General features: G+C 42.1%; 11 protein-coding genes across 13 annotated transcripts in view; 1 reads left to right on the top strand and 10 right to left on the bottom strand.

Annotated features, from left to right (window-relative positions):
* Drgx (Dorsal root ganglia homeobox) overlaps nt 1-5,963 on the top strand; it is a 31,643-nt gene extending 25,680 nt beyond the window's left edge. Inside the window, exons 7-8 of the mRNA XM_002132658.3 lie at nt 4,656-4,816; nt 4,945-5,963. Of these exons, the coding sequence (XP_002132694.3) occupies nt 4,656-4,816; nt 4,945-5,651 (868 nt within the window). The 3' untranslated portion in view covers nt 5,652-5,963. The remainder of the gene's footprint in view (nt 1-4,655; nt 4,817-4,944) is intronic.
* Nucleotides 5,964-6,229: 266 nt separating this feature from the next.
* LOC6902967 (male accessory gland serine protease inhibitor-like) lies at nt 6,230-6,694 on the bottom strand. Its single transcript, XM_002132657.3, has 2 exons — nt 6,537-6,694; nt 6,230-6,474 (listed from the first exon to the last, which is right to left on the bottom strand). Exons 1-2 carry the CDS (start codon nt 6,604-6,606, stop codon nt 6,305-6,307), a joined length of 240 nt encoding a protein of 79 aa, XP_002132693.1. The 5' UTR covers nt 6,607-6,694; the 3' UTR covers nt 6,230-6,304.
* Nucleotides 6,695-6,805: 111 nt separating this feature from the next.
* Nucleotides 6,806-7,295, bottom strand: LOC4817378 (male accessory gland serine protease inhibitor). Its single transcript, XM_001356651.4, has 2 exons — nt 7,163-7,295; nt 6,806-7,100 (listed from the first exon to the last, which is right to left on the bottom strand). The coding sequence occupies exons 1-2, from the start codon at nt 7,242-7,244 to the stop codon at nt 6,913-6,915; spliced, it is 270 nt and encodes an 89-aa protein (XP_001356687.1). The 5' UTR covers nt 7,245-7,295; the 3' UTR covers nt 6,806-6,912.
* Nucleotides 7,296-7,549: 254 nt separating this feature from the next.
* On the bottom strand, nt 7,550-8,019 carry LOC6902966 (chymotrypsin inhibitor SCI-II-like). Its single transcript, XM_002132656.3, has 2 exons — nt 7,871-8,019; nt 7,550-7,809 (listed from the first exon to the last, which is right to left on the bottom strand). The coding sequence occupies exons 1-2, from the start codon at nt 7,938-7,940 to the stop codon at nt 7,640-7,642; spliced, it is 240 nt and encodes a 79-aa protein (XP_002132692.2). The 5' UTR covers nt 7,941-8,019; the 3' UTR covers nt 7,550-7,639.
* Nucleotides 8,020-8,923: 904 nt separating this feature from the next.
* Nucleotides 8,924-9,363, bottom strand: LOC6902965 (male accessory gland serine protease inhibitor-like). Of its 2 annotated transcripts, none has more exons than XM_015180619.2 (2): nt 9,190-9,363; nt 8,924-9,127 (listed from the first exon to the last, which is right to left on the bottom strand). In XM_015180619.2, exons 1-2 carry the CDS (start codon nt 9,254-9,256, stop codon nt 8,949-8,951), a joined length of 246 nt encoding a protein of 81 aa, XP_015036105.2. In that variant the 5' UTR covers nt 9,257-9,363; the 3' UTR covers nt 8,924-8,948. The 2 variants fall into 2 exon arrangements, with proteins under 2 accessions (XP_015036105.2, XP_002132691.2); XM_002132655.3 differs by having other exon boundaries at nt 8,924-9,130; nt 9,190-9,350.
* A 390-nt stretch (nt 9,364-9,753) lies between these two features.
* LOC117183178 (kunitz-type serine protease inhibitor 2-like) lies at nt 9,754-10,770 on the bottom strand. Of its 2 annotated transcripts, XM_033379291.1 has the most exons (3): nt 10,754-10,770; nt 10,042-10,131; nt 9,754-9,983 (listed from the first exon to the last, which is right to left on the bottom strand). In XM_033379291.1, exons 2-3 carry the CDS (start codon nt 10,106-10,108, stop codon nt 9,814-9,816), a joined length of 237 nt encoding a protein of 78 aa, XP_033235182.1. In that variant the 5' UTR covers nt 10,109-10,131; nt 10,754-10,770; the 3' UTR covers nt 9,754-9,813. The 2 variants fall into 2 exon arrangements, with proteins under 2 accessions (XP_033235182.1, XP_033235181.1); XM_033379290.1 differs by lacking the exon at nt 10,754-10,770 and having other exon boundaries at nt 9,756-9,983; nt 10,042-10,303.
* Nucleotides 10,353-10,798, bottom strand: LOC6902964 (male accessory gland serine protease inhibitor-like). The gene is made up of 2 exons (XM_015180618.2): nt 10,656-10,798; nt 10,353-10,594 (listed from the first exon to the last, which is right to left on the bottom strand). The coding sequence occupies exons 1-2, from the start codon at nt 10,720-10,722 to the stop codon at nt 10,419-10,421; spliced, it is 243 nt and encodes an 80-aa protein (XP_015036104.1). The 5' UTR covers nt 10,723-10,798; the 3' UTR covers nt 10,353-10,418.
* Nucleotides 10,799-11,149: 351 nt separating this feature from the next.
* Nucleotides 11,150-11,615, bottom strand: LOC6902963 (male accessory gland serine protease inhibitor-like). The gene is made up of 2 exons (XM_002132653.3): nt 11,458-11,615; nt 11,150-11,396 (listed from the first exon to the last, which is right to left on the bottom strand). The coding sequence occupies exons 1-2, from the start codon at nt 11,522-11,524 to the stop codon at nt 11,221-11,223; spliced, it is 243 nt and encodes an 80-aa protein (XP_002132689.1). The 5' UTR covers nt 11,525-11,615; the 3' UTR covers nt 11,150-11,220.
* Nucleotides 11,616-12,171: 556 nt separating this feature from the next.
* Nucleotides 12,172-12,725, bottom strand: LOC4817314 (male accessory gland serine protease inhibitor-like). The gene is made up of 2 exons (XM_001356649.4): nt 12,511-12,725; nt 12,172-12,441 (listed from the first exon to the last, which is right to left on the bottom strand). Exons 1-2 carry the CDS (start codon nt 12,575-12,577, stop codon nt 12,260-12,262), a joined length of 249 nt encoding a protein of 82 aa, XP_001356685.1. The 5' UTR covers nt 12,578-12,725; the 3' UTR covers nt 12,172-12,259.
* A 21-nt stretch (nt 12,726-12,746) lies between these two features.
* Nucleotides 12,747-13,330, bottom strand: LOC4817375 (kunitz-type protease inhibitor 3). The gene has a single exon (XM_001356648.4). The coding sequence runs from the start codon at nt 13,269-13,271 to the stop codon at nt 12,882-12,884; it is 390 nt and encodes a 129-aa protein (XP_001356684.3). The 5' UTR covers nt 13,272-13,330; the 3' UTR covers nt 12,747-12,881.
* A 668-nt stretch (nt 13,331-13,998) lies between these two features.
* On the bottom strand, nt 13,999-14,571 carry LOC6902962 (kunitz-type serine protease inhibitor Hg1). Its single transcript, XM_002132652.3, has 2 exons — nt 14,290-14,571; nt 13,999-14,222 (listed from the first exon to the last, which is right to left on the bottom strand). The coding sequence occupies exons 1-2, from the start codon at nt 14,483-14,485 to the stop codon at nt 14,047-14,049; spliced, it is 372 nt and encodes a 123-aa protein (XP_002132688.2). The 5' UTR covers nt 14,486-14,571; the 3' UTR covers nt 13,999-14,046.
* Nucleotides 14,572-15,912: the final 1,341 nt, after the last annotated feature.

The raw sequence follows: 15,912 nt of genomic DNA, 5'->3' as shown, positions 1-15,912 counted from the left end.
CACCATTTATTATTCATAATGAATATTAACTGTGTTATTTCTGGCTTTAGAGCCACTCAGATCACAAATTCAAAATTTTCAGAATTTGCTGGCCACAAGGCCATAAAAAGCTACTTGAAAATTAAATTGGGCGTAAACGAGGGTGTTTTGTTGTAGTCGAAATTTTTGCTGGCAAAGTAACCATATGCCACGGGCCTAACGACGCACAAAAGGCGGTGGCTGAAACTCACTTTTTTCTATAGAACTCTCTCTTTCTCTCTCTCTCTCTCTTTGTCTCGTTTGTTCGTTTTTTCTCTCTGTATCAGTGGGCGGTCTCATCAGCCAGCAAAGAGGCCACGGGCGGCCCAACAAAGACTCGACCCCGAAGTCCTCAACTCCACTCACATGTCAACGCGCCCAAACAACAAATATTACACCACAATAAAAAAAAGAACAGGATCCGGTAGAGACATAATAGTCTATGCGACAGGACGCAGGACAACCCACTGGGCAGGGGCACGCTTCTGAAGATTCTATGATTGCTGAATCATTGCATACTCCCCTGCCGATTCCTGCCGATTCCTTCGGATTCTTGATGAGTCCTGCTGCTGCTGTAACGGTTGACCAAATCGATTCCGATTTTGTTGTTGAATGCAAAAACACTCAGAATTTGTGATACGAGTGTCCCTCATATGATATTGTTATTCAAATGCTCAGTGCCGGATGTCCTCCAGGACTCAATCTCAAGTGAAGCGTTTCATCGCAAACATTTATCATCGCATTAGTCAGGCACTCAGCTCCAGCGGACTCCAAAGATATGTATCTGGGCGCTGCTTCAGCTTTCTTTTACTTTCTTTTCTCTGCTCTCTGGCTCTGGCTTGCATATTTTATGCAAATCGAACAACTAAATAAATAATTATTTTAGTTCAATCAGCAGAGATACCCAGCACTAATCCGCACTTGCCCTGGATGACAGAGCCCCCCACCAAGGTCTAGCAAAATGACGTCAGGGGCAAGAGTCATGTAAGAGGCGACACCACTTGGGTCGGGCCACTTGGAGAACGGGTTTCTCGTAAAGGCATCTCTCAAATTATGCAACGACCCAACAGCAGTTAAATGCAATATTTATTGTCTTGGCTTCGAACGAAAATGTTTAAAAGCCACAAACCAAAACATTTACAAAGCAAATAAATAATAAGTAAAGCAAACCGCTACGGGGAAGTCGAAGCAGTTTTTAAGTAGTACTTTTAAACAGTGTTACTGTGCTTCAAAAACAAGGAAAACACACAGAAGTACAGTCAGTACAAAGGCCCTGAATTCAAGAATAAACTCTCGAAATTTCTCCATGGGCAACTGTGGGATAAGGCATCCTTTCTATAGCCTACAACTTGTGCAGAAAGGCTTCTCTGACGTGACTCTAAAGAGGTCTTCCATTATTCTTAATCCAGCTAAGCGAAACCATGTATATGCGTTATATGTTGTATAAACCAAAGAACAATATAACTATCATATATGATCGGAATAGCCCACCCAAATGCTGTTCTATAAACGAAAGCCCGAAAATCATCTGCTGGAATATGTTAATTGAATGCCTGACAGCACCTCCCCAAAAATCTCTACTCTATCTCGTACTTTATGCACAAATAACTAAATATGTATTACATCAGTTGGTAGCCCCGCCATGAAATACTTAAATATGTACCCAGCAGCTATGTGATGTAGAAGGGAAGTCCCTCCCCCCCAAAAACATGTAACCCAATCCCACCATGTAGTTATGTACCTGGTGGAATGCCAGCCCGAAATTCCACCTGTATTCGTTGATGTTTGCGCGCACGAATGCGAATGCCTGAATAATAAATTAAGCAAATATTTTAATATTCATCATGCAATTAAAATAAGCTCCATCTCGCCCTAGCAGCCGGCAACAACTTTTTGGGTGTAGCCTAATATAATAAGCACAGGATCCTGGGGAAACGAAACCCAAAAAGTTTCGTGGAAAAAAATACATTTTGCGGAAATTAAGTTTGACTTTGATGAGGCAGAGGCAGGGGCACAAGCAGGGGCTGATGTGTGGGGGGTGGGCGGTACGAGTGGGTACTAAGCCAGGGTATGTAGGTGTTGATTGCTTGAGTTTAATTTGTTAGAATTGCGTAAAGCATTAAAATGTTTGCCCGACTAATTACGCCAGAGCACACACACACACAGAAAGTGGGTGGGCATGTCTCTCGCATGTCGTGGAAACTTTATCCTTGGCTAAATGCAATCTGTGCGCAAAAGTGCGAAAATTTTAAGAAAAACTTTTGCCAGAAAGACTCGTCCTCCAAGGTATGAGAGAGCTCAGAGATTGACATTGACAATATTACCTGAGAGGGTAGACCCCATAGACCCCATACACCCCTTCCTCCTACTATTGTACATCTGGCAGAGCCTAGAGGAAAAGTTATGTACTAACTAACGAGCTCAACGACAACACTCGACGCTTGTGAATGTCTTAATTAGAGAGAGAGGGAAGCACACGAAAGTCTCAGAAAGAGAGAGAAGGAGGGAAACAGAAGCTAGAGAAAGGGAGGTGGAGAAAGTGGGCTGTGCGAGCGAGCTGGATGGATGGACGGACGGATGGATGGATGGTGGAGTGGAGAAGCAAACGACTGCCTTGTTGAGTATAGCAATTAAGGCGGCGGCAGTTGAGAGGGCGTGGGACTTGTATACCCCTTCCCTTGCCACCCCCCACAGAGAGCTCAACATACACATACATATACCCATATATATGTACATTCTAGAACGAAGCCCCCAAGCCCCAAAGTCAGACCCGTAGCCCCAGTCCGAGGCATCTGTTGGATGTGCACATGCAAAATTTAATTACGACCAAAGGATGAGTGCTTAATTATACGCAAACATTTAAGTTTACTGCTTTTTTCGCAACTAGATGAAAGGGGTGGTGACGGGGGAGGGGAGAGGGGAAATAGAGGTGGCGGTGGGGGGTACTATGTCTATGGCTAAGTGTTGTTTGCTCTCCTTGTTGTTCGTGTTTGAGTTTTCTCATCTCGTTTTTGCCGCTTGGACTTTTGCTTTTTTGACTTTAAGCTTAATTAGGGGCCATGGGCGTTGGGGGGTGGCTAAGGTATGGCTCCCTCTTTATGGGTATAAACTATTCATGGGTTGTTGGGAAAGCCAAAAAGATCCTAAAGCTAAAAGGAATTTGGTTTTTTTCCATCGATGAACTGAGAAATAATCGATTTTTTGAAAGTTTTTCATAAAGAAAATGAGCTGAAATTATAGAGAATAGATTTCACCAATTACTAATATTTTCTAGCATCTAAAGCGTCGACAATTTTTACTTAATTCAAATCATAATTCATATCAAAGCGGACCGCTGAAAATTGCTAAAAATACGCAGCTGCCACATTTAAAATTCTGTTTCAAGCGGCCAAACTGTTTTGCATTCTCCAACTACCAAAAAGTCATCAGAGAAAGCGGCGAAACCAACCTCGAAAAATCACGGCCGTACCGGCAACAAGCGTCAGAGGCTAAGAGGAAGGCCCAAAAACATGACGAGATTAGAAGGCCAGAGAAATGGGATATTGGGGGAGTGAAAAAAAACAAAATAAAAACAGCGAAACGCGAGGAGAATTAAAAGCGACAGCGGCCACGACGATTGTGGTCCTGGTGGCTCTGTGGTCGCGACTCGCGAGGCGAGGCATGCCCCAAAGACCATGCCGCTTTCCGACCAACTCGATTAGCATTTGGCAAGAGCCAGAGCCACAGATTTTTTGTGCCCCAGCCAGGACCAGGGCTACCATGAAAATTATTAAATTTCAGACACATTTGTCTGGCCATATCCCCCGGGGACGGGACTGGCAGGTGCAGAGGGGCTTAATGTTAATTTGAACAGATGAAAATTGAATTTTTCCCATTTTCTAGCTCAAATTTCACATTCGAAATGGATTCGACGTCAACCCAAAAAAAAACGAGTTGATTAAACGCAATTATTTCTAATAAAAAAGTCTATTTATAATATTGCATAATTTTATTAATGGGGATGATAGGAATTTATCCATATCTCTCCCTCCGCCGAATGTTTTGGCTCACTTATCAATTAAAATACTCAAATTGCATTAATTGTGGCCCCGGGAATGGGGAGGATCGCGTTTTTTATTTTGTATTTTGTTCCGAATTGCCTTGACATGCGACTAAGCGTAATATTTCATTCAATTAACAGACAACTGGGTGTTCGAATGTGTCCCCAGGCCCACTCGCTCTCCCTCTCTCTCCCAACAAAAATATTTAGGTTTATTAATAATAATGCAATTACGCATAAAAATGTTTTAATTTATTTCAATTAAGCGTTAATTAAAACTCCGTTTGTTTGTTTGTTTTTTCTGTTCTCTGTTGAATGTGCGCGTGGAAGCGAAATGCAAAGCAGTTGACAGTGTAAATGGGTGCAAGTGAACAGCGAGGGTCGATCAAATAGTTTGTAAATGTAACCACAACAAGATATAGAAACACAGAATGGAAGTTTCTGACTCATCCCTCCCTCCCTCTCTCTCTTTCCCAGTGTGGCTTATTGACAAAGCGTGGGTTCAATCATAGACCCCTTACCGTGATTCTTTTACTTATTTTAAGAGAATTTTTCTTATCCATTTACACATTAACACATATTTTTTTTCCACTTTCAGCAATTGCGGCTTTCGTCCGGTGCTGAGTGAACAGAGCGCCGTGGCAGCAGCGGCTGCAGCGGCGGCGGCACAACGTGGCACGAACCACCATCCACCGCTCTTCCTGCCGCCCCATCTGGCGGCGCAGTTCTCGCATCAGCCGCTCTTTCCGGGCCTCAAAGGTACGTTAATCGATCAAAAGTCAATCAGAGCACCCAACATAATCGAATAATCAGATTAGATGGGAAGCCGTGAGGCAGCTGCTCCTGCAAGAAGATAAATCAAAGTCAATCTTTCATCTTTTCATCAGGTTGCTCGCCCTTCCAGAGCCTGTGCTCTTGCTGCTCTCTGAAGCCGCCACCGCTGCCGCCCTCCTCCTCCTCGGGGGTGGCACCCTCGATGAGTGTCCCTGTGAGCAGCAGCTCGGCGGCCAGCTCCCCGGAATCGCCCAAGTCCAGCCAGGGATCGGGGGGCCATGATCCACGCTCCAACTCCGTGGCAGAGCTGCGGCGCAAGGCACAGGAGCACTCGGCGGCACTGCTGCAGTCGTTGCATGCCGCCGCAGCTGCGGGTCTGGCCTTTCCGGGCCTTCATTTGCCACCACTCTCCTTTGCCCATCATCCGGCCTTGGGACAGCACTCGCACTCCCACTCGCACTCGCACTCCCATTCCGTGAATCACAACAACAACACGTTGAGGATGAAGCACGAGGCCCAGGACATGACCATGAACGGCATGGTGGCAAGTGGGGCAGCAGGAGGAGGACAAGGATCAGCCATTAGCTCATCCGCTGCGCTCTTGGATCTGGCCGAATCGGCAGTGGCATATCAACAGCATCAACAGCAGCAGCAGCAGCAACAGCAACAGCAGCACCACCAACAGCAACATGCAACGCTGTCACCCCCAACCACGCCCACACAACAGCAGCCGGCATCAGTGGGAGTGGCAGGTGGGGCAGGTTCCCCAGGATCCGGATCAGGATCAGGAGGGGCTTCTGTGAATGCCAAGAGTGAATAAAGAGGCGAGTGTGGGTGCAATTTGTGCAATTAAAATTAAAATTATTTAAATCTGAAATTTAAATATTAATCTAAGCATTAGTTTTAACTCTAAGTTAAAGTAAACAATACACAAAAAAACCACAACAAAAATAAATACAAAATAAAAATAATAAAGCACTTTGAAACAATACTTATAAAAACGATTAAAAGATACTTAGTTAGAGTAGAGTTATTGCTGCGAGAGAGACACAGAGAGAGAGATATAGAGAGAGAGAGATAGAGAGAGAGAGAGAACTATCTCCTCAGATAACCCCCTGATCTAAGCAGCAGACGATTCAAATGATTAACAAATATCAAATTAACAAGCATATATGCATATGAAAAAAATATATATAAAAAACAGACACACACACACACACACACAATATATATATACATACATATATACCACAATATATATATTATATATAGGAAAAATCAGATATATAGCCTAATCACAACAGAATCAGACACTAATTACTATAAGTCCATAAGCCAAGCCAATATTAATTGAAGTTTAACGATTGAAGTTTAATCATAAAGAGAAAACGCAATAAAGATGATCATATTAGGATACAAATCTTTCAAATTTATTCATATTACAGCTACTTATAGTGTGTCTAATGGGGTGTCCTAGAGCTTGCAGGTCTGTTCACATACTTTCTTGCTGTCGAACAGATTGTTGTTGCCGTGGCAGCCACTGTAGACGAACTGAAGGCACTCGTTGCTGTCCTTGCGGTAGGTCCACTTATTCTGCTGCGACCTACAGTTGCCCAATTTTCCAAACTCCTCTCCACAGACAGCTATAATACGAACCGAATGAGTGCCAAACCATGGGAATATACTTTTTTCTTCTATAACTTACGCGACTTGAGTGCGGCCAAGGCACTGGCCATCAGGCAGCAGAGCAGCAGCAGAAGAGCGAAAGACTTCATATTGATTCAAAATTCAAAACCTAAGACTGGAGATCTCTCTGAGGGACTGGCGAAAACCAACTGTTCGTCGAAGGCAGTCTATGGCGGCGTTTTATAGGTTCAAACCGGATCGCTTATCAGGCGGCCACCAGAGGGTCGTTTCGCTTCGCCTCACGATGTTTGTTCGAACGGTAAACAAAAACAAAAACAACAAACCTTGAAAATATAGTGAAATTTATTGTTTTTGCAAAAAACACAACAAGCTTTGCTTTTCAGAGTTCAATATTTTGAGTGATTTTTTTGTTTAGGCGTTTTTTTTGTCCATTGCTAGTCCTTGCATGCCTTTTCGCATTCCACTTGGGAGGAGAACTGATTCGCATTGCCGCCACAGCCGCCAAAGACAAACTCCGAGCAGGCATTCTTTTTGGCGTCATAGGTCCAGGCCGGCATAAAGGCCATACAGGCAGCCCCATCCTGTGCCATGCCATCCTTCGAATGGGGTTGAGTACACATCTCTATCATCAGACATACATATCTCAGATATTAAACAGGTATATGTAGCACCCACGATTCTTACCAGGCTTGGCCTCCACCAATAAGCCACCGCTGGTTAGGCTGCCGATCAGCAATCCAATGACTGCAATTCCGAGATACTTCATTCTGAATGCAACTCAAACTCAGGTCTGATCTTCTGCCTCAGGCCACATCATCACTTTATATAGACGAGTACCATATGGTGGCGACAGAACAAGACGTTTCTTATCGCGGAGAGAGTTTACTGGACTCTGACGAAATACACTTAGAAAGTCAGCAGATAGCTCATCTATATTCGTATTTATGAGTAAAGATTTAAACCAAAGCAGAGATTATGCAATGCGACCTAAGTACATAGGATCTATATACTAGACTTCTTGTGGTACACGCATCAAGTGATGCTCTATAAAAGTCAAACTAAACAAACATAAATATTTCTCCAATAAAGATGATTGTATTAGCATTAAAATCATAAACATTTCTTCATATTAAAGCTACTTTTATGTAGAAGAGGAAAGCTTTAAACCTTACAGGTCTGTTCACATATTTTCTGGGTATCAAAAAGATTGTTATTGCCATGGCAGCCACTGTACAAGAATTCAATGCATTCGTTTTTATCCTCGCGATAGGTCCACTTCGTGAGCGATGCCCTACACTCGCCAATCTTTCCAGACTCCTCTCCACAGACAGCTATAATACGAATCGAATGAGTCCCAAATCACCTGAATATACTATATCTTCTATAACTTACGCGACTTGAGTGTGGCCAAAGCACTTGCCATCAGGCAGCAGAGCAGCAGCAGAAGAGCGAAATATTTCATATTGATTTTTTTAAGACTGCAGATCACTGGAGCACGGACGAACGATAACTGTGCTTTGAAGGCAGAGTCTGCTGGCCTTTTATAGGCCCCAATCGAAACCGGATTGCATATCAGGATCGCGGAGGGTTACATCGCTTTGCGATTATTGCTCAATGAAATAAACAGTTCAATTTATTGATTTTGCAAACCACACCAGCTTTACTTTCAGAGTTTAGTATTTGGTTTAATTTTGAGTTATTTTTTAAGGGGAAGAAATGTGTCTTTACCTACTGAAACTTCAAAAAGAATCTTAAAACAAACAAACTTTTTTTCGCAACTGCTCAAAACCAAATACTTTTTACTCTAAATTAAAAACAAGACCGGAACATTCATGGCAAATGTTTGGGAAATTATCAGAGGCTGGGCCGGAACAAACCGGAACTCTTATCAGCCCACGAGAGGGTCACTCCGATTAGCTGGCTTTGTTTGAGCTGGGATTCGTAAAAACTTGAACCCTGGGATTGTAATAAAAATATGTATTTCCAAATAGACAATTATGTAGGAACGCAAGTAGCTGGAATATTTCAGAGTACTTTGCCAAAACAGGAACATTATCTTTAATGAGAACTATAGGGATTTTAATAGCAATATGCTATTAACATTCTTAGTTTAATTCAAAAAAAAGATCATGACTGCATTAGAAATACAAGCAAAATTGTTTCGATTCAAAAATGATTCATACTATTATTCATTTTTCCTTTTCTTTTAGAAGAAAAATAGATGTCCAAAAAATACGTTAGAATACAATAAAGAATAACTACACGAATCAAAACAAATCTGATCTTATAATATTATGGCTATATTGGAATTTTTAAGTCCGGATATAGAGCCATACATGTACAAGGAAAAGAATAAAATCCTAACTCGAATGATGCTAATATAATTTTTGATGATGATACTTCAACTAGATCTGTTGTAAAAATGTATCAAAAATGCCAACAAAATTAACGAGTATATCACTTGTGGTATTTATTCCAAACACTTTGCCTCACAATCCTCCTTAGAACTGAAACGATTGTCATTGCCACCACAGCCGCCATAGATGAACTTCACGCATTCTTTAGCCTTAGAATCAAAAGACCAGCTGGGGATGTAAGCCTCACAGGAAATGCGTCCGTCCCCATTGCGGGAATGCTCAAGGCCACAGACTTCTGTGGAAATCAAAGAATGAATGAGTTTTTGAGTCTAGAGATCTCTGCTGATCACCGACCATTTTTCAGAGCCAAAGAATTGGCCACCAAGACAGCGAGCACAGCCAGCAGCAGAAAGAACTTCATAATTGGAGGATGGGATGATCGTCTAGAGAGCTTCTCGTTCGAAGATTCAGAAAATAACTAAAGCTGGGAGTCTAACAGTCGAATAATATATACAAAAATTCTGTTGCTTATCGCACCGCTTCACAGCGATTAGTCGAGCAAACTGCTAAACAAAAATAAAACATTGTTGGGAAATCTCCACAAAAATGTGTAATGCTTAGTGTAAATATTTGTGTCGATATTGCGCCTTAATGGATGTTTGCGTGGTATTTTTCAGCGAATTTTTTACCGAGAACTCGCTCTGTTTACCGATCGCCACAAACAAGGGGAAAGCCCCATAGCAGCCGCAACACTCGTATGAATGATAATTGTATGATTATAATTAATAATTGCTTTAGCCAGACACAACAAAAGGCAGTCAGCAGATGATGAAAAGGTTTGGAAACTCATAATTAAGTGAATTTTCTGATGGCGAAAGGGTTCTGTCAACAATGAATGACAATTGAAAACAATCTTGATCTGAATGGCTGTCAAAGAACACATTTATACAGTATTATTGACGATTTTATTGCTGAAATTTACTCCATACATGTTGCCTCACATTCACGCTGCGATTCGAAGCGATTGGCGTTGCCACCGCAGCCGCCGTAGATGAAACGTGTGCACACCCTGTTCGCCGCATCATAAGACCATCTGCGCATCAGCGCCCTACACAATCCTTTTTGGGAGTGCGGAAGAGCACAGATATCTGCAGAAATCGAAGGATATTCGGTTATAGAAAATAAGGAATCCTCAAGAAGACAGACCGTTCTTCATTGCTAAGGAACTGGCCGTAAGAGCAGCCAACACAACCAGGATCAGCAGGAACTTCATGATGCGATTGGGTTGTTAAGAACCTAAGGGACAAAACTTAACTGAATTTTACTGAGACAAGAGTCGATCAATTTATACAAAATGATACGGCATACGTTTAATTGTTGTTGGCGCAACAGTACATCATATTACAATGGTAATTTTTATGGGACGGAAAACAATACAGACCTGAATAACATACTACTTTGAGTCGAGAAGCATTCTCTATTGAGAATAACCTAGTTTCCAATAACCACGTTTCCACTGTTTCAAAATACATTCATTGTGGAAACTTCCACTCATTTATTTAGCACTTTGATGCGCTCAAAACTTATTCCTTACACCACAGTTCACATCGAGCCTGAGATGGGAAACGATTTAAATTGCCACCGCAGCCGCCATAAATGAACCTCACGCATTCCTTTCCATTGTAGGACCAACTGGGAAAGTTGGCCATACAGGCCTTATTTCCATCTCCATTTTTGGAATGTGGAAGTGCACAAATGACTGTCGAAATCAAAGGATATAATTCAGTTACAGGAAAGTGCGAAATCCCAACAGGACAGACCGTGTTTCAGGCACAAGGAACTGGTCACAAACGTGGCAAACACAACCAACAGCAGCAAGAACTTCATTGAAAAGCGATTTTCGATAACTTCAACCTACCAGAGAGAAAAGTAAACTGAGCTACAACTTTGGAACAGTTGCACAACTTATACAAAATTCTTATGAATGTAAATCACCTAATAACCCACTCGTGAACCTAGACAAGCACCGTGTTGAATTGCGTTTAATGGCAGGTTGCATAACATTAATCTTCCGAACTCGCACTATCGTAGGGAGAAATATTATGCTTCCGAAAATGTTCTTGAGATTCATTCATCTTTCACACTTTTCTCTTCCAAAAGAAAGTACCAAAACGGAAGTAAGTTCTTCAAACAATTAAATTCAAACAAATCTTCGAGAAAGATTCTCCTTTGATTCTAGAAGTATTCCCCAACGAGAATAACTTAGTTTTGGTCAAAATTGGATTGCTCAACGAGCAAGATTACACGGGTGGTCTTTTATGGTGTTATTTTGTTGATTGGGGAAAGTCCCACTCATTTATTTTTCACTTTAAGTCACTACAAAATTTATTCCAAACACTTAGCTTCACATTCAGCCTGAGAATTGAAGCGATTATCATTGCCACCGCATCCGCCATAAATGAACTCCTCGCATGCCCTTCCATTGTAGGACCAACTGGGAATGTAGGCCAGACAGGCCCTAACCCCATCTCCATTCTGGGAATATGGAAGTCCACAAATGTCTGTTGAAATCAAAGGATATACTTCAGTTATAGGACAGCATGAAATCTCAGGAGGACAGACCGTTCTTCAGGCACAAGGAACTAGCCACAAAGGTAGCGAACACAACCAGCAGCAGCAGGAACTTCATTTTAATGTGATTATCGAGAACTTTAAGCTAACAGAGAGAAATGTAAACTGAGCTAAACCTAGGGAACAGTTGCACACTTTATACGAAATTACAATGAATGTAATCAGCCAACCCTTAACCTAGACGAGCGCCGTGTTGTAACTCGGTGTTCATTCTATTAAGTCTCCGAACTCACATTATCATTGTGTGATCATTAGGGAGAAAAACTCATACTGTAATCTGATTCCGACAATGTTCACCAGATTCATTAATCTTACATGTTCCCAAGGAAATTTTGATAGACTCGGTCTTCTCAATAAGGTCATCCGAGCTTAAAACAGTAGCCTCAGAAGAGTACGAGTACGGGTCTCACTGGGAGAGAGCAAGCGGTGGAGAGAGACACAGAGAGGCGGCGAGACGTAGGTGGAACTTATCTTCTTTATTCTGGTTGATCAGAACATTCTTTATATTTTGGGGCTTGTAAATTTCTCTAAATGTAAAAAAATAGGTGAACTTTTATGTTTACATGAATTATCTATTTTTCACAAATTTCACAATAGTTTTAGGGATTCTTTTTTGTCTTCCCAAACAAAAAGTTTCCTTAATTCTGAAAGATTTCAATGTGGAATGTTTTTCCCATTAACGCAATGAATATATCCAATGTAATCTAGTAATTCAAATTGTAATTCAATAAAACACTTTATTCTATTTCTCATATGTAAATCATATCAGAGTCGAAATGGGGTAGGGGATTAGTTATTCCTTGCACTTTTCCTCACATTCCGCTTGGCTGCCAAATTTATTATCGTTGCCACCGCAGCCGCCATAGACGAACTCCGAGCACTGATTGCTGTCGGCGTAGTAGCTCCACTTCGGCATGAACGCAGCGCACTTGATCAGACCATTGCCATCGACGCCAGCCTCAAGCCCGCAGATGGCTAAAAAGGAGAACATTCAAGTTGGGAATGGCAATCTGTTTCGAATTGAATCTCTCCCTGTAGACTTACGATCCTTCAAGGCCAGGGTTAGGCCCAGCAGGGCAAATATCAGGCCGAAAATAGCAAGGAACTTCATTGTGGAATTGATTTTTTGACAGTACAAACTCTTCCAGCTGCTGTGGAACGACGACTAATGCCCATCGAAGGTCTAACACCGAGCTATATACGCTTTCGCAGACTGGAACACGGGCTGCTTATCGATGTGCTCGTGAACCGCGAGGGTCATTAACAAGTGCTTGTTAAAATACTAAGTAAATATACATAGTTTGTATGTGTATTGTGGGTAGGTACTACATTTGTGTGGGGATGGGAGATGACTTAATTGCTTGGTCGGGAGGCCATTAATAAACCTATATACTATGCGCTAAATAAACTATAGTTTAGGCACTGCCACCGCTGCTCTCCGTAGTCACATCACTGTCGCTGCTCTGTGGTTCTGTGGTCGCAGAGATTTCAGTGACTGCCGCACGGCCCAGGCAGGCCTTCTCGCACAGATCCTTGCTCTCGAAGTTGTTTCCATTACCGGCACATCCTCCATAGACGAACTCCTCGCAGGCCTGGGTATCCACATTGTAGGCATACCGATAGAATAGGGCAAAACAGCGTCCCGTCTCCTTGGGCTGGTGGCAATCCTCGGGAACATCCACAACTTTCTCTCCCGAAACAGAGTCCTGCTTCTCAACGACCACATCGGAGGGTGGGGCTGCGAGGGTGCTCACCAGGAGTAGGGCACTGGCGATGACCAGAATAAAGCTGTATCTGTAGCACATTTCGTTTCCGTTGGGCGACTGCGAATGACAACAGCACTGTGCCGTAACGAGGCTTAAATACCCCTCATACTACTCATATATCGTGGTGCGTCACCGGAGCCGCCAACACCCGCTCACGTACTCCATAGCTATTGCTCTTTTTGTGTGCCTTTTTTATATCGGATCGGATTGGAGTATTTGCCCAACTGATTCGTTGTCGCATGTAAATCACGGCACCGATGTCGCTCAGACGACTCTGTCTGTTCCGAGAAACTTTCGCAGTGTCCAACCTTCGCTGCAGTTCAATGCTCCAGCCAATAGCCAACATATTAATAATGGCCCGGCTTTTGATATGCTAAGTATATAAAATCATATTCCGATACGAACAAGCGAGTAGTTTCCGCACAGCTCGATGATAGCTACGATAGTCACGTAAAGAAGGCGGAACGGGGTGTGGTGTGAACCAATGGATCACCAGGTGATTATCAGGTGTTTTCACGTCTCACTAAGTGATTGATCAACTGCGAACACGAAAGGGCTTGTGCTTATTTGTAGGCCCGACAAATTGCAAATAGATACGATGAATGTTCTTGGGGAAAGACTGAAACCTATAGTTCTTATAATATAAGTACGATGTAATCGATGTTCTCTACTTGGGATTGTTATATTTTATGGCTTTTTTGACAACATTTATTAACTGAAAAAATTCCTTCGCTCTTTTAATTCCTTTGTTGGATGCATATTTTTTCTCTATAAATCTCTATAATCAATGGATCGATCGTCCACTGATCTTGGTTCACTTTTTGATGAGGCAAGCATCCTCGCAGGTCTGACGGAAGCCCCAGCGATTGTCATTGCCCCGACAACCACCAAACTTGAAGGTCTGACACGAATTTGTATCCTTGTTGTAGTAGAATCGATCCAGACTCATGCGGCAGGGACCTGGGTCCAAGGGTTGCAGGCACTTGGCATCTGTTGTAGGATTAGGGGAATATTGGCTCTAAATTGTGTCATAGGAATATGGAACGACCAAACGAACCTTGCTGTTGTCGCTGCTGTTGGGGTTTCACTGTGGTCGGATTGGGAGCCTGATTTCCTACTGGATTGGGCTGTATCTGGGCTACTATTCCCGGATTATTGCTATTTTTGCTGGATGTGGCTGCCGCCTGTGTCTGTTGCATCAGGCTGAACAAAAGAAGTGTCGCTCCAAAGCACAACAACTGGGTCATCCGCATGATTTTGCCTTTGTCTGTGGTACTGATAACTGATCGTTAATAGCTGCAAATGTGAACTGAACTGAACGAAATGTTCTATATTCAGATTTTGAGCCGAGTTCAGTGATGGTTATAGCAGTATAGGTGTAGCTCTCATCTCTCTCTCCCTCTCTCTCTCTCATGTTTGCCCTGTGCTAAGCTAAGCGAAGCGTTTAACTCAAATTGAGCGCGAGAAATATTAATTATGTGATTTATATAAATAGAGAGATTTACATATAGTATGATGATGTGCTGGCTCTCGAAGGTTAGAGATGGAGGAAAAATAAAAAGGAACTAAAACTCATATATGTATTGGGATTGTTCTGAAAAATGAGATAGTTTTCCAACAGGTCCTAAAAAAAAACGTTTGCTTATATTTCATCTACAATCCACCCGTCATATTCATCACTAGTTAATTTCTTCTAAAATTGAAGAAACTCTGTTGAATGTTGAGAAAACAAAATTAAATGGGAAATTGAAATAGTCCCGGTGATTGCCCTGAAGTCTAGAATACTTAGAACTCCTTTCACTAAACGCGAAATAGGTTAAATAATAATAATGAAACCCGGAATTTCCCAGCTGAAAAAAGATGTTACAATCTATTACGCTTTAAGCAGCCAGAATTTAACGACAGACAAATATTTTCGATTCCAAGATTAAGAGAACTGCTTCTTTTTTCCCTTTAGATTTTCCAAGAATATAAAAAATTCCCCGAATCGTTCAAGGTTGATACCGAGATTGAGATGAGGAATAAAATCAATAGCTGTGTTTTTTTGCCAATTATATATTCCCATCACAACTGAGTAGAATTTATCAGCTGATTGACAGATGAATAACCAATTAGCACTTGGAAAAAAGAAAGAAGACAACTTAGATGCTTGGGCACGTAGTGTAAGTGTTTCCCGAATGCGTTTGATTGGGCGTAGGTCTGGGTAATGTGTCGTGTAATGTGGGTATAACAGCAACACATGAGCTCTGCCATTAACATTAACATTAACTGCAACAATTTGCATAGCAAATTTCAAGTAAGGGACTCAAGTTGGGCATGGCTAATGCTAGCTGAGACAAATATTATCTGTACGAGTATTGCACTCCGAGGGGCTCATTAAAATTGCATTGCCAATTGTCTGTACTGAAGAGAGTAAAGGACTATGACAGACATGCTCCAGCTGCAGCTCATCAGGGCTCAGGGCTCGGGGCAGCAGTCATAATTAGAGTCATATTAGGGCCAAGACAAGATGGTCAACACAAAACGTTAGCAGGTGTTAATACATGGCGCAAATTCAATTATCGCTCAATGATGAGACATGGCATGGCCCTCCTTCTTGATGGTACGAGTATGATGATGTTGATGAGGTGTTATCCGTAGAGGGAGTACTATTTATTCATTAGCTCACAAGGACAGTGAG

The sequence above is a fragment of the Drosophila pseudoobscura genome, chromosome 4 (assembly GCF_009870125.1).
Source record: "Drosophila pseudoobscura strain MV-25-SWS-2005 chromosome 4, UCI_Dpse_MV25, whole genome shotgun sequence".
Lineage (NCBI taxonomy): Eukaryota > Metazoa > Arthropoda > Insecta > Diptera > Drosophilidae > Drosophila > Drosophila pseudoobscura.
Note: the sequence above shows the minus strand (reverse complement) of the source record. Positions and strands in the feature narration are given on the sequence as shown.

Excerpts from the sequence above, each read along its gene's own strand:
- LOC6902967 (XM_002132657.3), bottom strand. The coding sequence starts at position 6,606 with ATGAAGTCTTTCGCTCTTCTGCTGCTGCTCTGCTGCCTGATGGCCAGT. Across the intron at positions 6,475-6,536 it reads CTTGGCCGCACTCAAGTCGC|CTGTCTGTGGAGAGGAGTTT; the intron begins GTAAGTTATAGA and ends TTCGTATTATAG.
- LOC4817378 (XM_001356651.4), bottom strand. The coding sequence starts at position 7,244 with ATGAAGTATCTCGGAATTGCAGTCATTGGATTGCTGATCGGCAGCCTA. Across the intron at positions 7,101-7,162 it reads ATTGGTGGAGGCCAAGCCTG|AGATGTGTACTCAACCCCAT; the intron begins GTAAGAATCGTG and ends GTCTGATGATAG.
- LOC6902966 (XM_002132656.3), bottom strand. The coding sequence starts at position 7,940 with ATGAAATATTTCGCTCTTCTGCTGCTGCTCTGCTGCCTGATGGCAAGT. Across the intron at positions 7,810-7,870 it reads TTTGGCCACACTCAAGTCGC|CTGTCTGTGGAGAGGAGTCT; the intron begins GTAAGTTATAGA and ends TTCGTATTATAG.
- LOC6902965 (XM_002132655.3), bottom strand. The coding sequence starts at position 9,256 with ATGAAGTTCTTTCTGCTGCTGGCTGTGCTCGCTGTCTTGGTGGCCAAT. Across the intron at positions 9,131-9,189 it reads TTCTTTGGCTCTGAAAAATG|AAGTCTGTGGCCTTGAGCAT; the intron begins GTCGGTGATCAG and ends TGATTTCCACAG.
- LOC117183178 (XM_033379291.1), bottom strand. The coding sequence starts at position 10,108 with ATGAAGTTCCTGCTGATCCTGGTTGTGTTGGCTGCTCTTACGGCCAGT. Across the intron at positions 9,984-10,041 it reads TTCCTTAGCAATGAAGAACG|ATATCTGTGCTCTTCCGCAC; the intron begins GTCTGTCTTCTT and ends CGATTTCTGCAG.
- LOC6902964 (XM_015180618.2), bottom strand. The coding sequence starts at position 10,722 with ATGAAGTTCTTGCTGCTGTTGGTTGTGTTTGCCACGTTTGTGACCAGT. Across the intron at positions 10,595-10,655 it reads TTCCTTGTGCCTGAAACACG|TCATTTGTGCACTTCCACAT; the intron begins GTCTGTCCTGTT and ends TGATTTCGACAG.
- LOC6902963 (XM_002132653.3), bottom strand. The coding sequence starts at position 11,524 with ATGAAGTTCCTGCTGCTGCTGGTTGTGTTCGCTACCTTTGTGGCTAGT. Across the intron at positions 11,397-11,457 it reads TTCCTTGTGCCTGAAGAACG|ACATTTGTGGACTTCCATAT; the intron begins GTCTGTCCTCCT and ends TGATTTCAACAG.
- LOC4817314 (XM_001356649.4), bottom strand. The coding sequence starts at position 12,577 with ATGAAGTTCCTTGCTATTTTCGGCCTGATATTTGCCCTGCTGGGCCTA. Across the intron at positions 12,442-12,510 it reads AACCCTGGCCTTGAAGGATC|CCATCTGCGGGCTTGAGGCT; the intron begins GTAAGTCTACAG and ends TCTCCTTTTTAG.
- LOC4817375 (XM_001356648.4), bottom strand. The coding sequence starts at position 13,271 with ATGTGCTACAGATACAGCTTTATTCTGGTCATCGCCAGTGCCCTACTC.
- LOC6902962 (XM_002132652.3), bottom strand. The coding sequence starts at position 14,485 with ATGCGGATGACCCAGTTGTTGTGCTTTGGAGCGACACTTCTTTTGTTC. Across the intron at positions 14,223-14,289 it reads ACAGCAGCGACAACAGCAAG|ATGCCAAGTGCCTGCAACCC; the intron begins GTTCGTTTGGTC and ends ATCCTACAACAG.